This window comes from Globicephala melas, chromosome 9 (assembly GCF_963455315.2).
Source record: "Globicephala melas chromosome 9, mGloMel1.2, whole genome shotgun sequence".
Classification (NCBI taxonomy): Eukaryota; Metazoa; Chordata; class Mammalia; order Artiodactyla; family Delphinidae; genus Globicephala; species Globicephala melas.
The window spans coordinates 67,854,641-67,876,296 of NC_083322.1; the positions used below are offsets into that span (position 1 = coordinate 67,854,641).

Below are 21,656 nucleotides of genomic sequence, written 5' to 3' on the forward strand. Positions count from 1 at the left end.
CTAAGGTATTATCAATACTGCCCTAGAATTAAAAGGCCTCTATACCTTTTTATCAAATAATTGAAAGATGTAAATTACTCAAGACTCAAATATACTAACACAGTGGCCATTTCCACATCTGTAAATAACCAAAGCCAAACCTGTGGATAGAAAATCAACTTTCCTATTGCAGTTCCCAATGACTGAGGCTGCACAGAGCATACTGGTATGACACTCTTTCATAGCTACAAACTGTATTTTGTTTAAAAGTACCAGGAATCTCTGAAAACCAATATAATTATAAATTTATTGATGATAAGGTGATAAATAGATTCCATTTTAAAACGATGGAATGAAATAAGAACTCTCATCTCGGCACCAAATCTGTTCACGTCAAGCAAGAGAAATTTCTATGATAATTTTTAAAATATCTGATGGCATAGCATCAGATTTATTTTAAAAATTTATTTTTAAAAGAAAAAGTAAATGTGCAAGTTTCTTGAAGGCAGAACCATTATAAATAATTGCACAGTGCAGGCATCCTTAAAGTAGTGACAGATTAGTATAAAGCAGGCAGTGAGAGGCCTGAGTACAGTAATGGCATTATTCCAGTCACTGGGCTATTGGCAGACACAAAACAACTTACTGTCTTGATCTCCCCAGTTACGCTCTTGGTCCTTTCTACATCATCTATTTGAAATCTATGTATGTATGTATGTACGTATTGGTCTATCACCTGAGTTAAGGGGTTTATCAACCTTGAGATGAAAAACGTTTTTAGTTCAAACAAAAATTGTAATTTGGATCGTGTGTTTTGCTTTTTTTTTTTTTTTTAGTATTATGATGTTAAAACAAATATCAATCACAGTAACTTGTGCTCACAAACCTAAGAACTACATGTAAAGGAAATGGGTTAAGAGAAATTTGCTCTGTTACAGAGACAAATAAATTCCTAAATTAAAAATAAAGGATGGGGCTTCCCTGGTGGTGCAGTGGTTGAGAGTCCGCCTGCCGATTCATGGCACACGGGTTCGTGCCCCGGTCCGGGAAGATCCCACATGCCGCGGAGCGGCTGGGCCCGTGAGCCATGGCCGCTGAGCCTGCGCGTCCGGAGCCTGTGCTCCGCAACGGAAGAGGCCACGACAATGAGAGGCCCGCGTACCGCAAAAAAAAAAAAAAGGATGAACACAAAATTTAAAGAAAATAGCAATGTATCACCCTTTTAAATTTAATTTGGAGATATACTTGAGTTTTCTTTTTTTATTTCCTTTGTATCTTATTTGATTTTTGGTCTTTCTAGGAGCTTTAACATTTGGCTTCTGTTGTTGTTCTACCTCTTACTTGACTTTGTATTTCCCTAGTGAATTCCTGGCTAGAATACATGTGCATTTACTTTAAAGAAACCCATTTATTTTGACTGAGATAAACAAAAATAAAACATATGTCTGGAGTTCTCTGAAATTAAATAAGCAAGCAAACAAGCAAACAAAAAGCCCTCAGTGATGGATGCTTGACGTTTACTCCTTAACCAAGACCCTGCCTTTCTAATACATGTTCTTATGTCAGGATCAACTGCCATTTGATTTAAAGTAGAAAATGAAATACCCTAAAGATAAAACAACTCTGTGCCTAATTCAGCTGGGGGCCACAGGCCTCCAGATTCCTGGCCTTTCCTCTTCAAATTTCCTAGGTTTCCATAATTCAGGCTTTCAACTTAAGAAGTTTCCAAGGGCCTTCCAAAGTTTTTTCTTGGCTTCGTCTCTGCACTTTCACTGAACGTCAAGGTCTGAGGTTTGTTTGAATTCCTGCTCTGTGGAGATCTGCTGGACTTTCTAGCAGGTGTGAAGACCCCATGGCTCCTTCTGTTGCATCTCATTTCCACTTATTAAATACTTTATCTTGGAGGATGAAGCAAAAGTGACTTTCGTGTTTCCTGGCAGTCTCCTGCTTCAAAGAACTTAATAGTGATTTGTTTATTTCTGAGGAAATGGAGACCAGTCAGTGATGACAGATTTATTAGTTAAGTGGACATCACCCGCAAAAAAACCTTTTCTTACAGTTCAGGCTTTCTTCTAAGCACACTCTAAATGTTCAAGACGATGTTATACATTTTGGCAAATCAAACCCATGTGATTCAATATAGTCAAATGTGTGAACTGATACAACTTCTTCCACATACATTTCCAGAATAACTTAAAGAAAAGAAAATGAACAAAGAAAGCTACTATTACCCTAAACTAAGAGAAAAAAAAAAAGCACCCTGATGAACTGGTAACACTGAATATGTTTTGGAAGATAACCGAAGGAATATTAAAAGCAAAAAGTGATGAAACAAAAAAATTCAAGTAAGATGTCTGGAATTGAGAAAAAGCACTTGCAATACTCGGGAACCCTCAAATACCAGATCATGAAGTGATTTCAAGTATAACAACACTATAGATTTAATTTTTATATTAATCACTGATAAAATATATGTTAATGTTTAAATTTTCAGAGTAAATATGAAGAATAGACATCAACTCCAGAATGGCCCAAATTATTCCTCCTCAACGAATGACCAGTTTTACCAGGAAGTAAATGTTAAGCAAGGCAGACACTGAGATCCCATCAAAGGAAATTCTATCCCTTCCAGATTCAAGTAAAAGAAATCAGCCAACTAACACTCAGTATTCATTCAAACCAAGTGGACAGTGGTAATGAAATGATAATATTGCTAGTCTAGGAAAGTAGATTTATATGCTTTCAATACCCTTACTGTAGAAAGTGAACAGTTGAGCAAGAAAGAGTGTAGCTATTTGACATCTTAATATTAAATAAATGGGGTGAAATTTTCAAACAGCAGATTATAGAAATAAGAGAAAGTTACTGAATTGGAAGTTCTTAGCCCCATCTCTGCATACATTATTTTAGGGATGCCACTCTCTGAGCCTCAATTTTCTCATCTTTAAGATTGACAGGGTGGTTTTGATAAATTCTAGAATCCCTTCCAGTTCTAACATTCTGTGAAGGTGCTTAAATATAGTCTGCAGGAAAGTCTTAACAGCTCTCAAGATAAAGATGGAGAGAAATGCCAAGAAGACTAAAGAAGGGAAACCTAGGAGGACTAAAAGTCATTTCACTTGTTTCACAATATTCTAGTAAAGTCAGCCCTTGAAATATGGGAGAGCTAGTAACACCACAGTCATGCCTATAAATGTACTCCACAACGTCCTCCATGGGCCTAATCCTTTCCTGCCTTATCAAGATAACATTGATATCATGCGAAGTATAATACAGCATATATATTTAACCAGCTAGCATCTTTTACCTTTCACTGTGATTTTAGCAAATAATAACCTGGGGATAAAATTTTTGAATTACAAAGTTTAGCTATGTACAATCAATTACTGCCCCACAAACCTTGGTGCATAAGACAAGTGAATGCTTAAATCATATGATTAAAGGTATGGATGTGAGTGTCCTAGGGACTCTTGTGCATGATTTTGTGCAGGATCCCAGGAGCCCAAAACCTACTCTGCATTTCATATCTACAATATTCAACTAGGATACTCATATTTTTCTCCAAGGGTGATCTGATCCAGGCCACAGTTTAACAGATTTTTAGGTACTCATGCCTTCAGAAGGGAGAAGTAAGAAATGAGAGGAATTGAGGGAGGTGTCATGCACTTTCTGAAACCTTCCTGGATTTCTCAGGATGTTTTCATCACCTTTGCTACATTATTATTTCTTCTATTATATTGCTGCATTTAGTTGTTTCCATCTTTGCCTTCCCTACTATGCTATGGACCCCTCCAGAAACCTCAAGGTGTTCTATTCGTATCAGTGTACCCACATCACGGAACCAAGTCCCTCGCACAGAGTACTCATTTAATGAGTTATGTCTGAGTTTGTGAATTATGAGGCTACTGAAATACCTATGGCATTGGTGTGTGTGTCCTGTGTGTTTCTGGGGGCAGGGGGAGGATAGGCTACAATTTGATACTAATTACCAATTATCTAGATAGTCTTTCTCTGAGTTACTTGTTTGTAAGATTTCAGCTTTATCTAAAATACTAATGCTGCTGCCTAAGGTTAATAGGTGGTTCAAAAAGAAGTATAATTCTATCAGAAAATGTAAAATGAGAACTTTCTGTGTTTCAGTTTTTGTTTCTAATATTAGGAAAAGGGTAGAGAAAATGTGAGGGTATTTATAGCTGAACTGAGAATAGCACAACTACCTCATGAAGAACATCCCTTAATAATAGTTCTGCTTGTGACTCTTGTGTGAAGCAGCCCCTCGCTCATTCAGCACCTCTTCAGGACACAGTTAAATTGTGGAACCTCTTTATTCCACCCACTTTGAATAACATATTTAAATTTCCTATTGGTTTAGTTTGGCTTTTTGACAACCTGAGTTGTCAAGGTAAAACCATTCAATCTGGAAGTCACCTATTTCTACTGTGTACTAACATCCATTCAACTCTATTGCATTTAGCTAACATTCTTTAATTAGCGATGCCCTTTTTTAAATAGAGATGCTTTGCCAATGCAGACTCTTTCTTCTATCTGGTTTTCATAAAAATATAACCCCTTATCTCTATTACTGGGTCCATGGAAAAAACATATTTTTTTTTAACTGGGAAAAACTAAGATTTATTCATCTAAAGTAAAAATCCAATTGCCATTAGTAACAGAGATGACCACATCCATACATTTACACACCAATGGCCACCAACATCTTATGAGCAAATTTTCAATACAAAATTTCTCTCACTGAAAACTACTAAAATGTTTTCTTTACTCTTCTTCTACACTGCCAATAACACTTTATTACAAATTACATTTGGTCTGGCCTGATTCTATTCCAAAACCTCTCAAAAAACAGTGAGAGTTGCCTGGACACTTACGTATGCTTGGCCCAGTGCTATAATATATATATTTGTTTTTTGTGTGTTCCTAAGATAGCCTGAACACAATCATTAACATTCTTCCTACATTTTCCTACATGAATATACACTCTCAACTCATAAATTCTAACATGAAAGTATCCAGTGAGATTGTTGCTTAATATGTAGTATTAATATTGCCTTTTCTCCCATAAATCGCCAGCAGTTCAATCATCAATTAGTTACCAATTAATCTCTATTAAAGATGAATCCACTGATGAATAGTCCTGCTTCCCACATATTCAAAACTCTGCGGTTGGCAGCTTAATTGTGTAATGTATGGCTGCAGCCAAACAGGCCCAGATGGTTCACAGGACAGATGTGAGACTCCCTATACTTCACTTTTCCTTGCATTTGCTCTTTGCTCATGCCAAGATGAATATTTTATCCTCATTTTCTTCCCCCAAAGTTAAAAATCTTCTCTAATACACTCTTCTGTTTGTCAGCTACCTGACTTGCAATTCTGGAATTCATACCAGGGACTATAAAAGACCAAATCTTTTGAGAGGCTTTAAAAGTTAATAATTCTTTGTCATTAATTGCCACTGTCTGATTCTATTAAGTTTTCATACTTTCCCCCTGGAAAATCTAGCCTAATTCCTGGCATGTTCCCCACCCGTTCCCAGAAAAATGTTCTCCTCCCTATTCCTCAAGAGGCCTGGAAGAATCTCCCTAGTTGACCTTACATTTTTGAATATGCTTTCATTGTTTGCCTTCCCACTTCCAAAATTCTATAATTTTTTACATTCACACTCATCATTATGTTGTGATTTACTTCATTTTAATTCTGCATTTATAATTCAACAATTTAACATCTTTCATTTTGCTTTTATTTTGGTAAGTGCCCAAATCCCACATTACACATTATGTTTAATTAACCATTATTTTAAGGTACACTTTGGCCTTTTCAAAACCATGAATGTATTTTATTTTAGTAAACATGTGGTTGAGTAAAGCAAGCATTTATCCAAGAAACCTTTTAGCAAGGTAATGCTCCTTACATTTTAATTTCAGATATTTTTCAACTTTTACAGCTATACTTTTAACTGAATTTGGCTTTGTGTGGTATTTGAATTCTCATTATCTCTTTCTCTACTTGAGAAGGTTCCCATCCTTGATGACTCTCAATAGCCGAAGAGTCAGAAAGTTTGTCTTTTTGTCTAGAAGCACTGTTCAAGTGGACTTTCTAACTGATTGAAATGTTCTATATCTGCACTGTTCAATACATTAGCCAATTAGCCACACGTGGCTAGTGAGTATTTGGAATGTGTTTACTGATACAAAGGAACTGGTTTTTTAATTTAATTAACTTTAATTAATTAAAATTTAAATAGTCATATATGGCTAGCGGCTACCATACTACACAGCATAGGAGAGTATTATGATTATTGGTGATAAACAGAGATATACAAATGGCCATTTCTAGGAAATGTGTAATGTTTTATTGAGCGACCGTGTCTAACATTGCTCTCCATGGGCAGAAAAGGGTAAGATTTAGAATACAGCATCCCTGCCCCTCATAGCTTTTTAACCTAGAAACAAGAGTAGTTCTCTGTCTTGGCTATACATTAGAATCACTTGAGAGCTTTTTAAAAGTATCAGTGTTCAGATGAAATAACAAGAAATCTGAGATTTGTTTCAAAGTAATTGGGACAAGGTAAGGGAGGAATGGAATGATAAATGAGTTAAGATTTGCCACGTGTTGATCTATATTGAACATGATGGGCACCTGAGGGTTCATTATACTATTATCTCTATTCTTTTAATGACATAATTTTCCATTATAAAATTTAAAAAATTCCAGCTCTGCTCTAGATTAACTTAATCATACTCTATGAGGCATGAGAATTTTTTAAGAGTGCCCAGATCATTCCAATGTAACATCAGTGTTGAGAGTTACTGGTCTGAATAAAGTAATCTCATGATACCATGTTAATGAAAAGGTCCAGAAGCATGGAAAATCTGAAAGTTATTTTTCTTTATGAGCTGAAGGAATTGTTAAAATAGAATCAGTATCAGAGTCATGGATAACAGAGTTTTTAAAAAATTGTCAAAATGTTTTCCAATATGGATTAATTTTACCTCTTTTACAAAAATAAATGCTAACTTACTTGCATAAGTAGACTTACTGCAAACTTTCTTTTCATGAGACAGTTTGTGTGATGTGTGACTAAGCTCAAAGCCACAAGTGAGATGATTTTTTTTAGCCTGCCCACTTCTCACTGTCATTGCTCTTTCCTTACTAGCCAGACCACCTCATGTGTGGTCACTTGTCAGTGTCTTGGATCCACATTCTCTAACCACATACCATTGTTTGAATCTGGTTAACCAGTCATACTTAAAGCAGAATGATACAGGCTGAGGCATCATGGATTGAATCAGCATCACTGTATCAAGGCACTCAGAAAAGGGATTTTTCATTTCTTTTTTAAAATTCAGCATACTTGAAAATTTTGAAAATTATCTATCTTCTTTTTCAAATCACCATTTGTGCCACTATCCAACACTACAATACTGATTGATCAATACTCCATATTTTCCCCAAATGCCTGATAATTTCAAGTTTAATTTAATTTTTTGGCTTTGTTAGACAGAGATTTTAAGTACTATGATTACTTGGTTGTATGTAATGTGCAAAAGCTCAACAATTCACAGCATAACTGCACAGAATTTTCATAGAATCTCGCCTCACCTCAAAATAATGGAATGAGACATTTCTATACATTAGTTAATGGGAAACTGGGCTTAACAATCACTAAATTGTTGAAAGTATATGCACCTTACTTTTTAAAATGTAGGTGATTTTTGCTGATTTATAATAAAGTTTCTAATAAATGAGTGTTTATTTTTGTCTCGATTAATTCACAAATGGTAAATATATGCCATGTAATCAAAGGTATTTCACTTTAGAAAGCATCCATAAAAATCATTCAGAAACAAATACAGATAATTACTTAAAGTCAATATTCATTAAACTCCCTTATGGATTGACCAACAATCTTCTGAATTTGCCCAACTACTAGAATCCTGGAACCAAGAGTCTCAGAAAACCACCGATACAAACAATTCATTCAACATTAGTGAAGCATTTTCTATGCCACAAATGGGATTTACCAAACACTTCTGTGCACCTATCCTAATGCTGGATACCACATTAAAAGAAAAAGAGGATAGACTTTTTCTTTGGGAATACATGTAATTCAAATCAAAGACTAGAGACATGTGAAATAAAACAGCAAATTTAACTGTGTTGTTATGCAGAATACAGACATTAATGTGGTAAGAGAAATGCAGTCATTAGCTTAGGGTGGTATTGACCTGAGAAGGTGTCACAAGCTGTATATTAATGAAAATAATAAATACATATTGGAAAAAGATATTACAGGCTTCAGAATCAAAATACAAAATAAATCTGGCAGGCAGCATAGAGCTAAATACACACACACATACACACAAGAGTGCAAGAGAGCTAGTGAAATCTGAATAAGATTAGTGGACTTTATCAATGTCAGTTCCTGGTTATACAACTGTATTACAATATTAACACTGGGGAAAACTAAGTAAAGGGTATCGAGATCCCTCTGTATTATTTCTTACAACTATATGTGATTATACAATTTTCTCAAAATAATAAACTTTTTAAAAAGGGGTAGACATAAACAAGTTTATTGAGGAAATATTGGTTTAAAAAAAAAGCAAAATCAATAACAACAAAACTGGCCCAGCTGGTCAATAAAGCCTTTAATGACTGAGTTGGGATATTGTAGATGGAATCCCATTAATATATATCCCTAAATTTTTAGCAAAAGAAATTGGATAGTAAGTAATATGTAGCATGTCTTGTCAAATGGAAGATGCAGGAATCTTGTGTGAAAAATTCTTCAATGCAATTATGACTATAAATGTTTAGCTACCCACATTAGGAATTATCAGAACACAGTTTTAAAGTAACATTTCACATTGTACTCTAAAGACTAAATGAAAGATGACTTTGCCAGAAAAAAACTGCTCTAAATATATCTATCAGATTATATATGTAATATGTATGAGATTATATTATATATTTAATTATATGTAATATATAACATATAATTAGATATAAATGATATTAAACAAAAAGTAATTGCACACAAGAAGCAGTACAAGTAAAACTTAGTGGTATATCATTGACGACCATTAGCCACTCCATGCATATGCATCAAAGCCTATAATTAAACATTCATATTGTCAGTGTAGAATACTTTCAGTTTAATGCAGAATTCCAAGAAGAGGAATGACAAAGTCGAAATATTACTATATGTTGAATGTAGAATTTAATTAGGGAAGAATGAGCAGAAGTAAAGATACCTGGAAGAGAGAGCTACATCAGAAATCCTGTAGAGAGAACAAAATTAAGTGCAAGAAACATCAAAGTAGGAATACGAAAAATAATATAGAATGATATGCAGTAGAATAGATTTGGCCTGAGCTGTGTAGGAAAAGGCGGCATGACTGACTTTGAATTTAAGTCTAGTGGAAAAGGAGTGGAAAATCATCAATTGAGACCATTAACATGAAGGGATTTTGGCTGTAAATTAAAATGAACTAGGTAGAAGAGGAATTATTTTTTATCACCTTGGAAATAGAGTTGTGTTTAGACAAAAGAGGAAAAAAATTCTTGGAAGAACCAACTGTATATTTTATGTTTAATTTTGTTTTCGAGGGCCTAGTAAAAACTAAGGATCTGGAATTTCCATGAGAGGTCGGTGTTAGAGTGTTCCAGAGGTTATATGGTTCACTGTATTGGGGAGAAGCACATGGGTCTGGTGTTTACAGATGATGGCGAAGACGGGTGTCAGCAGAACAGGAAGAGAAACAAGGAAGGCACATCTGGTCAGCAAAGGCAAAAAATGGTCAATCATTAACATTTTTTAGTATCTTCTGGGCAAAAAAAAGATTGTATTCAATTAAAAAATAAGATCAATAATTATTTTAAAATGGAGTTAAAGTTAAGACTTGAGACAAGGGAAAGTTGCTTGGTGTCTACTTGTAGCTATTTATTACATTGCACACAAAATGCAAATATGTTATAGGTAAAGCCCAATTAAATAAAATCTACTAGTATTGCATTAGACATTTTAAAACAGGAGACAGATTCTTCAGTTCACAAATGGCTACCCAAAATATGATTCCCTTTATATAAATACCTGTTACTTATAGATATCATATAGCAAAGTCCATCTGCACATTACCATATATTAAACTTTAAAATGCTATGGTTTATTGTACAAGGTGTCAAAAATATGCAGGCACAATGGTAACCCATAGCAAGAACGATGTCATCAGAAAACTGAAGCTAAGAAAGAATAACAGTGTTCATATTTATAAAACAAGAATGAAAAATGACCGAGGTCATCATAAATTCAGATTCAGAGAGAGGTAGTTTACACCCAGGTAAAGCATTTTGCCAAATTTTTATTCACTCAAAAGCAGTAGCCAACATTTTAAATGAGCTGAAATTTACTTTCATTGGGAAGACTAAATACTTAAAGTTTCAAAATATGATACGAGATTTTCCTTTTAAGGGCACTAGGCTGAAGTTAAGATATGGAAGTTCAGTTGGTACTACTTGGCTGAGTGCACAGACATTACTCAACTTCTCTGGGTGCAGTCTCTCATCTAGAAAATACATTAATCGATCTGTGTGATGCTTGGGTCTCTTCTAGTGTCTTGATAATTCTGATTCTAATCATCTGTTGAAACATTATCGATTATAAATCATTTAGAAAACTGACACATCAAGCCTACCCTTGAAACCCAAGAGGAACGAAATAGTTGATGAAGTTGGCTCTTCCTTGCCGCTTCTGTGTATTACTGAACATGCAATGTTTTGTTTTCTTCTTGTACCCCTGTCCCTACCACCTCTCAGCCCTCCCATTATCTAGCAGAGAAGTAATCAATAGTCCTGTAAAACTCTCTCATTTTAGGGATTAAATTGCTGTCAATCTAAGAGCTTTGAAAGAGTTAGCTCTTGACATTTAGAATTTTAATATAGTATTTGATTCTACTATTTATTCAAAAACAACTGCCACAGACCATCACATATAATAATATAAAATTTCTCTGAAATACATTTCTGAATTCGCCACACTAAACTGTGAGCATAGGAGAGGTGAGTAAGCTGAATAGAATGAAACTAGCTAATCACTCAGGACTTACAGCTTGGGCGGGTTTTGTTCTCTATTGCCTCAACCTAAGCAACAATTCTCAGGAATTTATTAAATATAAATAAATACACAAATAAATAATCATTTCCTTTGAAAAAATAACTTATCACCATTATAAATATGTCTTTATGCATTTTATGTGAGATATAATACAGTTTTAGTTTTTTGTAGCATTTGCATATTTACCATTCATGAGGGTGTCCAAATGGAACCATCAAAAATAACAAAGGGCTATAATATGTAAATTCTCTCAGCAATGAACTTTATAACAGAGCAGAACAATGTCAAGTCCAACTTCCTAGTTAGCAACGGCAAGAGAGACCTGATATTTTATTTTCATATTTAAAACCCTTTGGTTTAAGTTCTGTTCCCTCTTGACTAAATACCCCTTTGTACATTCCTCTTGAAAACAGGTGTTTGATGGAGAAGTGGTAGGAGACATTTGAGAAAGGTTAGGAGATGTCCAAACAAAAAGGGTAAAGAATGGGAATCTTAAGTGAAGGAAACTTGAGTCTCTTACACAGCTTGGTCTAAAACTCATCCTACATTTCAGGAAAATGGCATGAGACATAATTCTAGGGACAGTTGCGGATTATTTTAAATAGCAATCTCAGGCAAGCAACATTTCCTACAGTAATGTTAGCAGTAAAATACAAATAAACAGGCAACATAAAACAGAGATTGTTTCCAGATGGTGTATACCCACAACATAATTGCACCTACATTGATAGAAGATAAAAATAACAACACTTACTGAGCCAGACATTGTTTTAAGTACTTTATGTTTACTGACTCACTTTAATTTTTAGGAAACTACACTACAGAGAAGTTAACTTATAGTTAGAAGAGACAGAAGGATCTGTTGTGTTCTCCCAGATCAACTCTTGACATTTCTCTTCTATGGCCTGCATTCCTTTAGGTTGACTTCTATGGATTTTATCTACCGAGACCTCTGCGATCTGCTTCTCTATATTCTGATTATATCTGGCCAGTAGGAGGCAACAGAAGGAGATGGGAAGGCATGAAGAGAGGCTACTGTGTGATATTTGAGATTAGCTGCAATCTTCCATCTGAAGTCCCAACTTTGCTGGAAGGCTTCTGTCCTGCTGCTCTTACTGGATTCCAGATTCGTGTAAAAGCTCCCTCTATTTTGTCAGGTTTACAGGCGCTAATGTTTTCCAATTGTGGGCAGGCCCTGAGTGATGCCCCATCCTGTTGCTTCCCGACACACTGCCCACCATTAAATAGTCACCATCAACCTCTCTTCAGTTATTGCTATGGGTGTGCCACCTATTTTCTTGCCTAATAGGATAACAAAGAAATAAGATAAATCCTTTGTGATCTATGAACTATTGACTAAAAATGCAAAAAAATTAAAAAATAGCATTGCTGTTTCTTCTTATTTTCCCAAACATCTGGGTATCCAAGAAAAAATGGGGTGCTCTACTTCTAGGAACAAAGAATAGTTCTGGAAGAAAAGGCCTCCACAAGTCCCTGAATTTTGAAGGTAAATGTTCAAAAGATAGTAATCCTGGAAATGTGTGTGGCAGCAGCCCCCTAAATTTGGGTGCCTAACCTCTGGTTTTCCTGTCAATTCAGTCTTTCTTAGTAGTTTACGTGTAGATATTCTCTAGTTTAATGCATCCAGACCCATTTACACTACAAATAAGGAAAAAAAAACCCAAAGTAAATGTAGCCTGTAGTTGGGGAGATTTTCATTGTTAAAGACATTAAAAATACTGAAAACTCATTTTACTTTTGAAAATATTAAATAAGAGAGATATCACTTAAAAGTCAATGTATCCAGTTGGGAGTAAAGCTCTCTTTGGATGGTTCTTAAAATGTGAAAGCCATTTGCTAAATTACTGGCATCCTACAAAATCAAAGCTACTATTTATCAATTTAGTTCCCAGTAAGTTTTTGACGGCACAATTCTATTTTCCTGAGCTGTGTATTTTAACTAACAAAATAAAATCAATCTTTTGTGAAATGTACTTGCTTTTCATTGCTTATTTGATAAGAGTCATTGGCCATTTTATACATTTTTTTAAACTAATAAGAATACACCTCAGTTTACTTTGCTAGTTTTTCAGGAGGCTAAGAATACTCATCCAGAAGTTTCCTGTGCAGTCTAGAAAGCTGTAAGAAGCTGCCTATACAGACACCGAATATATTTCACCACTACACTTGCAAATAACTATCATTTGCAAAAATAAGTTTTTATTTGGGTGTTATTTCTGGCAAAGCTTTAAGGCTATATTTTCAAAGAGCAAAACTCTAGGCCTTTAAAATTCTACTGGCATCCACCAACCCAAGCTGGACTCTCCTCTAGGTTTCCACAGAGCCTGAGAGAGAGATGACTTCATCTTAATCATTTTCTTGCCCACAGTCATGTAAGATAACTGGGATTTTTTTTTTTCTTGCAGCATTATAAAATCTCTTGAAATGTGTGGAGAGAAAAACAAAAGAAAACAGAAACTGCAGGGAGTTGGCAGATTTGATTTTACGACTAGCACTGATTATCAGCTTCAGCCTGTTGGACTCTCCACACAGCCGTATATGCTTCAAACTTAATATTTTATTTTGTAACTAGAACACTTAACATCATATTATCGTCTCTAATTGGATACTTTAGCTCAGATGATCTGTTATGAAGAAATTAAATTTGAAATTCTATTAGTGTATATATACATTTATATAAATAATTATTTTTAAATGTTTATTGTATTTTATTTTTTTAACACCTTTATTGTAGTATAATTGCTTTACGATGTTGTGTTAGTTTCTGCTGCATAACAGTGAATCAGCTATATGTATACAGTGTGCTTTAAGTGTAGCTGCCATGTCCTAGTTAATTCAGCACCTTCACTGTGTTTTTATACCATTAACCTTTCTATTAAAATACAGTAGGGACTAAAAACTATAAAAAATAAACACCTTATGTTCACAATTTCAACCAATACAGTCTATCGAGCTTCAAGAAACATACCTATAACATCTTAGAAAGAAGGCTTATGAAAACAAACACTGGATATTTAAATGTTGGCTTGGCCAAAAAATTCGTTCGGGTTTTTCTGTAACATCTTACGGAAAAACCCGAACGAACTTTTTGCCTGCCCAATACATTTGAAACATTCTAATCGAATTGATTCTATGAAATTTTGAAGAGCAACGATTTCTGAATTTAAATCTTTAAACAAAACCCTAACATTTTCGCTACTACGAGTTATTACCTACTAAACTTATATTTGCGATAAAACTAAAAACTCCAAGGATGTAAGACTTAAGTCACCAAAATACACAAATATTTTAGAACTATTAAACTTTTAAGGAAATGATAATTTTGAAAAGTAACATAGGTATAATATCAGATAAACTGAAGATTAAATTTATTAACATTTAAATCTATATAGTATAGAGATCAAAGTAATTATTTTTGAGTTTTCCCCATATAAACCCCTTCCAAAAATGTGTACTTATTAATACAGATTTCACCTGATTTTTCTTATTCGTATGCACATGGAAGTGATCAAAAAGCATATCATAAAATAATTTCAGAGCCCTATGAAAATCAATATTCCAAATTTGTACCAAAAAGTACACAAAGTACCAAATTTGGTACCAAAAAAGTACCAAATCTGCAGGCAGTAACACGTTAAATTCAGAAATATTATATTGCTGTGGAAAATGTGACATTATAAATAAAGGTTTCATGGATAAGGGGACTTTAATTGTATATTTCAAATTCCAAATATAAAGGAATATTAATAATTGACCCAATCAATTCCAAATGAAGGTATATTTTTACCAAGTAATTCTCAGTTAATTTAGTAAGAAGTATTTCAAAAGGTTTTAAAAAGAAATATTACTCTGAAGTATGAAAAAACATCTGAAATTTATACAAATGGATTAATAGATATATTATTTATTACTTTGTATCATAAAATACTATCTAACACAATTCCTTAAAGGGAAAATAAATTCCTTACGTTTCTGTAATGTAAGTAGAAAATCATTAGAGAAAAGGGGATCCAAGTTAAGTTACTTCTGCCTCTACATAGGTAATGCAAATTGAAGCCTGGGATGTAAAATGACCTTTACTATTTTAAGTTTTACTTCATGAGAGTAATAAAATATTCTACAAGGTTTCCTCCAATTGATTTTTGAACCTCACTGATGACTATGATTTAGAAGTAGTGTGGAGAATGAGAGAGTGTTGTAATTCATTTTTCTTTATTGTGTTACTCCATCTCGACTTGGGGGTTTCAGTTTGATACAGCTATTCCAATAAATAATCATAAAGGTATCATAACAAAAATAGGCAAAATGTTAGTGTTTGATTTTCTTTATAAACTTTACAAAAAGCTTATTATTGATAACTAAACCATATTAATGACTAAAACACATGAGAGAAATAAGTTGTGAGTGTTTTATCTTTTTTTTTTAATGAAACCATTGAAATCAGTCACCAATACAATAATCCAGGAAATGTAATTTACCTGGCCACTCAATAATTAATCCTTCTTATTTTATGATTACAATCAAGTGGGAAAGAATTCTACTCCTGATAGTCTTACTTCACATGCTAATATATTTTCCTCACAAATTTTTTTATTATTATAAAAAACAACATGGCAAAAATACAAAAGAAATGAGAGATAAATCATCCACAACTCTTAAGTCAACAAATACTAGTTAAGGAATTCCTGTGTGTATTTTATTTGCTAATATCTTTTCACCCTTATCATTTATCACTCGTAAATGTTTGTAATAATTGTAGCAATTCTTGGGAAAAAAAATCTCACTCTTAAATTTTAAAAATAAATTACTGAAGTGAACACAGTCTAAAACTAAAATATATTATAACACAGCCTAAAACTAAAATATATTATTGTATTATATTGTTTATTTTCATTTGAAATGAAAATCTAAAAGACATCACATTTTTTGTGTGTTTCTGGCTGCCACTTTTAATACAGTAAATAACGAAATTTCCCAGCACATATATATTTTAATATAGTAAATGAATAAAACTGGCACCATTACTAGGCTAAATACATGTAATAGGTTTATATGTGGGGATTTTTTTTAACATAAATCAGCTATTAATTCACACATAGGTTATTTCTTAAAAAAAAAAAAAGTTAATTCTTCTACTAAATATAGAATTAGTCTCTCAAGTTTCTCTGATTCTAAGGGGATGGGTTGTCCCTACTGTTATTTTATTTTGTTTAAAATTAATTTCTTAAGACTGTTTAGGTCTTATAATAAAAATTATATTATAAATTCCAACGCTGTGATGAAGGGTCTATGTTTTCAAACACAGACAAACAAAGTAATGTTTAAAATACGTTTTTCAGTTTATTAGTGGCGATCAGCTTACTGTGTGCCAACATAATGGTTTCCATTGATAATTACTGTAAAAAAGATTAAAATTTTAAATACTTGGTAAAGGCTTTTTAACCCAAATGAATGTTTTAGCAGTGTCATGTATTACATTTGATGCTTTTCCTTTTCAAATCAACTATAAAGATATTTACGGAGAAATGGAAACTATTTCAGTATTTATTTGCATTCTTCCTTCCATCCATTGCTGACTTTCCACAATAAAGCGCCTTGATTCTAAACGAGTTGCTGCTCTTGACTTTTGAGCGTAATCATTTGAGAACACTCATGTAGGTCAATGGTACTTAGCAGTTTTTTTTATCTCAGGTCATCGTTTAAAAATGTTCACACCTAAAATTAATCTACCACTCCAAGAAAAAGACTGAAAATGGTACTTTTTAAATTCCATAGATTCGAGGCCCTTAATTTCTTCAGTACTGTCCTATAATCATCTATATCCAAAAGACTGTATTTTAAATTCTAAAGCAAATGCTAAAAAGTCATCATCCAGCAACACAGGGATGAATAATAAAGTAACTTTTTTTCTTTCAGAAAACATGACGATGGAAATATCAAGAAAAAAGTGTAATATAATTCTAGAGTTAGGGTAGGTACGACACTACTCGGTATTTTAATTTCTAGCATATTAACATAATACTTGTGTATCATTCTGCAGAGCCAGGCATACAGACAGACATAATTTGACAACAAGTATTTTATGATCTTGTAGCTATAATAAAATGTTTACAATTTTACAAGAATCTGATTCAAAACCTTGTAAAATCACTACCCCCGAATCACTCCCTTCCTTTTTGATATAATTTTGATTTTTTATAAAATTAATTAATTTGAATATAAAATACTTACATATTTATACTGTATATTACCTGCATAAAAACTAAAGTTAGATTGATTAATCTATTTTGGTGATATTAACTGAAAGTAGGCAGTATTATACTTATTACTACATTGCTTGGTGAACAATCAAAAGTAACTGAAGCTAAGTAATTCACACTATTTATAGACATTTTTTCAGAATCACCTGCTTTCTATAGATTGTTTTAAGTACAGTTGTAAAGTTTTGATTTTTAAGAGTTGCTTTGAAGGCATGGCAGATGTTGGTTTTGCTAATAGTGCTGGAAAGCACAAGCAGGTTCAAAGTTGCAAATATGCTTAACACATATAAAAAAATAGTGTGATTTTCTATTAAACTTCGTTGTTTTCAATTGTCAGTAAACTATAGTGGAAGCCTAAAGTCCATAAATATTTGCTTCTAGACCCTCAAACTTCTTGAGTTTGTATATGCGTGTGTCCATGTGTGTTTGGGAAGGGGAACACATGTAAATGCACACTGGAAAATGTTACATATTATAGTTTTAGCATCAGTACCATGGATAAATATTGGGGTTGTTTTCCAGGGCTTAAAATTCCATTAGAATTTCACACAGTCATACACACATACACATATTCATACAATCTGGGTATGAGATGCAAGGATACAGAATTTTGGTTCCGACTTTGCCCTGGGTTTATGTATTACATTTACTCTCAACTAGAAATACACAGAAATTATAAACTGCCTAACAAAATATAAATGGTCTCTATAATGCATGATGTGAGTTTTGTCTAATACAATTTTAAAATTTCAAGAGTGCAGAAGTTACTTTAATATAGTTTTTTGGAAATACCGAAACATTAAACTATGCTATAAGTAATGAGAGATATATGTGTTAACAATATACCAATATTACACTGACTTTGTACTTTGCTTTAGTTTCTGCTAGCTCAAGATGCCCTTATAATAATATGAAATGAAATAACTGTGAACATAAATTATAGAAGACCAAATACAATATCATTCCAGGAAAAAGCTACCTTGAATTTAAATCTAGCTAAAGACCTAACAAATATTAATTAACTAAAATATTGAATTTGGCTAATTAAATTTTATTTTCAAAGAGTATACAGATATTTAACCAGAAACTATTGTTATATTTCTTTTTAGATAGCCAAGAGTTCTTTCAAAATATCCCATCAAAGAAAATGTTCATTCTAACTCCCCAGTGATTCTACCCTTGGTGATGGCTAATTGTATTTCCCGCTCAAGATGTAATCTATTAATACTTTATGTAGCTGATGAAAACTTTTGTTTGTCTTTCCAGGCCTTTAATTGCCAGCTTCAACATGAAAAAATAAACGTATTTTGCTATATGGTTATTTCCCACCAAAGGAGGGTAGCACTGTTAATATAACCAATATTCTTAAGAAAGTTGTTATTAAAATAATTGAAGGGAACCAGTTCTTAGATCCCATTTTCCTTATTTCTCCTCAACCAAAATAACATATGCCTATATGAAAATTCAATTTGCCCTATGAAACTTAGGTGCATTGGTTCAGTTGAGGCAGCATATGAAACAATCCATCACATAGGTTTCTCACTGCAGAAAGTAAAATGAACAGTAAGAGCTTCTGGTAAATGCTAAAGTGCCGCTAACCAAACTGACCTTGGATCCTCTTATCCCAGAAAAGTTATATTGATATCAAATGCTAACTCTATAAAATGATCTCATTCTAAAATTGACTTTTTTTTTTCTAATGAAGATGGAAACCTTGCTATGATTAACCTTTTAACTCTCTGTCTGAAGGGTGTTTCACTTATGGTTAGTAAAAACCATTAAAATGAGTGATACTGCTGGCAACTTTCTTGGATATTAACTAATTTGTGATGGGGCATTAGAAGTTCACCCGACCTTGGAATGTAAAAGTCAGATTTTAAGTCTGTGATAGAAGAATCCATCCCATACTAACGCTTAAGAATAACTGATACCATTGCTGCAAAAGAACATGAAATATGCGGCTCATTCATTGTCATTCATGTGGGATCTTACCTAAAGCATTATAAAGGATAGACATTTTTCAGTCTTTCAAACCAATATCTGGAATTATCTTCCAGGACTGTTAAACCAATTCCGCAAAGAAAGAAAATATGTAAATATTATATTAAACAAACGACAGCTTACGAAAAGACGGAACGCAGGCTGCACTATAGCTACAGAAGAAAACTCACAACCTCCTTAATTATAAAGCATCTTTTAACAATTTCATAAGGATACGGATAGGTCAGGGCTTTGATGAGTTGCCTGCAAAACTTCAGTTTCTCTGGACTGCTAAAATTTAGTTGGCAGCCTCTGCCTTCAGGCATCCGCATTCAGTAAGGTTCCCCTTTTTGCGTGGCGGCTCAAGTTATCCCCACGTAGGTCTGTGCCTCCTGCGCACACCCTCCAGTACCAGCGCTACCCGGGTTGCTGTTTGTTTCCCAGTACTTGTTTCCGATAATACTCACCTGGAGGAGAATTTTACTTTCCACTTTAAAAACTTAGATTGTCTTTTTTGTTAGCATCACATAAATACAACTACTATTAAGAATCGTCTTTCTTCAAGGGTCTGAGCATGTATTTAGTTAAAATTCTCTTACATTCCTTAAAATCCTCTGAATTCCTAGACTGTCTTCTTCCCCAAGAAAGGGAAATTTTTACCATTTGGAATAGGGTGCTATTTAAAGAACTCTGAAATCAGAATTTAAAAAAAAAAAAAAACACAACGAAAACTTTTTTCTCATATGCTCTGCCAAGTTCCATTGCAAGTTCCAACTATTGTGCAATAATTTGGAAATCCAGTTAACGATGGGAAAAATCTAGCCACTCAGTCGGGAACTTGTAATGGAAAAGTCAAGGAACGGCACCCGCACGCACGGCCAGCGGACGCTGCATCCCAGGGTGCAATCCTCTCCCCATCGCTCAGATGGAAGGTCACGCTTCGCAATCGATTTCACATACTTGTCACTTGTCCTTTTTTCTCAACGCTCTGGTAAACTAGTTTGAATCTTGGAGAGCTTAACGCAGTTGGCTGAGTGTTGCGCTCGGAGAAACACGTGCCCCCAAAATAAAAGGACCAAAGCAGCCTCGCCGAATTTGGCGGCGAGGAGCCAGGGAGGAAAGACCTGTACCATGACGCCCGCCGCCTCACTCTAGGGCGAGAATCTTCCCAGTCATCTCTCCGCCCCCTTTCGCCGAGGGTGCCCGGCGCGCCCTTACCTGAGCTATCGCTTTTCCTCTTGCCGCCACTTCTCTTCTCCGCCTCCGCGGGTGACAGCGCCTGGCGGCCGTAGTCCCCTGGCGGGCACGCGGCCCCGGTCGGGGTGCTGGAGCCCAAGCTGGAAGAGTTGGAACACAGGACCGGCGGGCTGCTTCCCAGCTCCGGGGGCCCTCCCGAGTCCGGCTGGAGGCAGAGGCTGTGCCGAGCCGCGCTTGGCGGGGAGGACATCTGCGGGAGGTGCCAGTTGGTTTGCAGAGCCTGGTGCTGCTGCTGCTGGTGGTGGTGGTGGTGATGGTGGTGGTGGTGGTGGTGCCCCCTGTGATGCTGGCTGGCAAACATGCCCTCCTCGTTGGGGTATCCCGCGATTATGCAAGACGAGGAAGAAGTGGAGAGCTCGGGATAGGACATATGGTCAGATCTTCCATGGAGGGCGAGAGAGGACTGGGAGAACGGGTGCAAGCCTTGCGCGGTGGCGTGAGGGCTGCGCAGGCAGCCAAAGAGCGGGTGTTCCATAGCATGCAAGTCTCGGGTTCCAGACAGAAGACTTCACGACGGTTCCAAACGCCGCCACCCTCTGTTACTTTTCCCTGGAAACCGTGTGACTTTTCCCCCTCCCAAAGCAATAGCCGCCCGCGTTTCAGCAGAGCTCGGATAATCCCGGTCCTGAGCCCTAGCGGCCAGTCTCCTTTACATATAAACACTCGGACCTGGAGGAGCTTCCCTCCGAGCTACTCAGATGTTAAGAGTAGGAGAGGTTGAAGCCAAAAGAAGGTGGTCCCAGAGAACTGCTTTCAAGGGGAAACGGCTCTGAGAGGTTATAAATAGAGTGTAACGTGAGCTGGGGGCTGGCTTAGGAGCCCAGTGCTGACCACATGCGAACTCCCTCCAAAACTCCGGCTCAGTCCGCGCCATGCGCTCGCAGTTCCACTTCCTATCGCCGGCTGGACGCACGCAGCGCGCCCACGCCCGCCCGCCCCTGCCAGCAGCCGGGACTGCAAGCGGCGCGCCTGGCGCCTAAACCCGAGCCCCGGCGGGCAGCGGCTCCCTTTCCCACTCCGTCGGCCAG

At 35.4% G+C, this 21,656-nt stretch overlaps 1 protein-coding gene across 1 annotated transcript in view; it reads right to left on the reverse strand.

Moving 5' to 3' along the window:
- The window catches only part of MEOX2 (mesenchyme homeobox 2), a 64,999-nt gene extending 43,730 nt beyond the window's left edge, over positions 1 to 21,269 (reverse strand). Inside the window, exon 1 of the mRNA XM_030857149.3 lies at positions 20,590 to 21,269. Within this exon, the coding sequence (XP_030713009.1) occupies positions 20,590 to 21,103 (514 nt within the window). The 5' untranslated portion in view covers positions 21,104 to 21,269. The remainder of the gene's footprint in view (positions 1 to 20,589) is intronic.
- Positions 21,270 to 21,656: the final 387 nt, after the last annotated feature.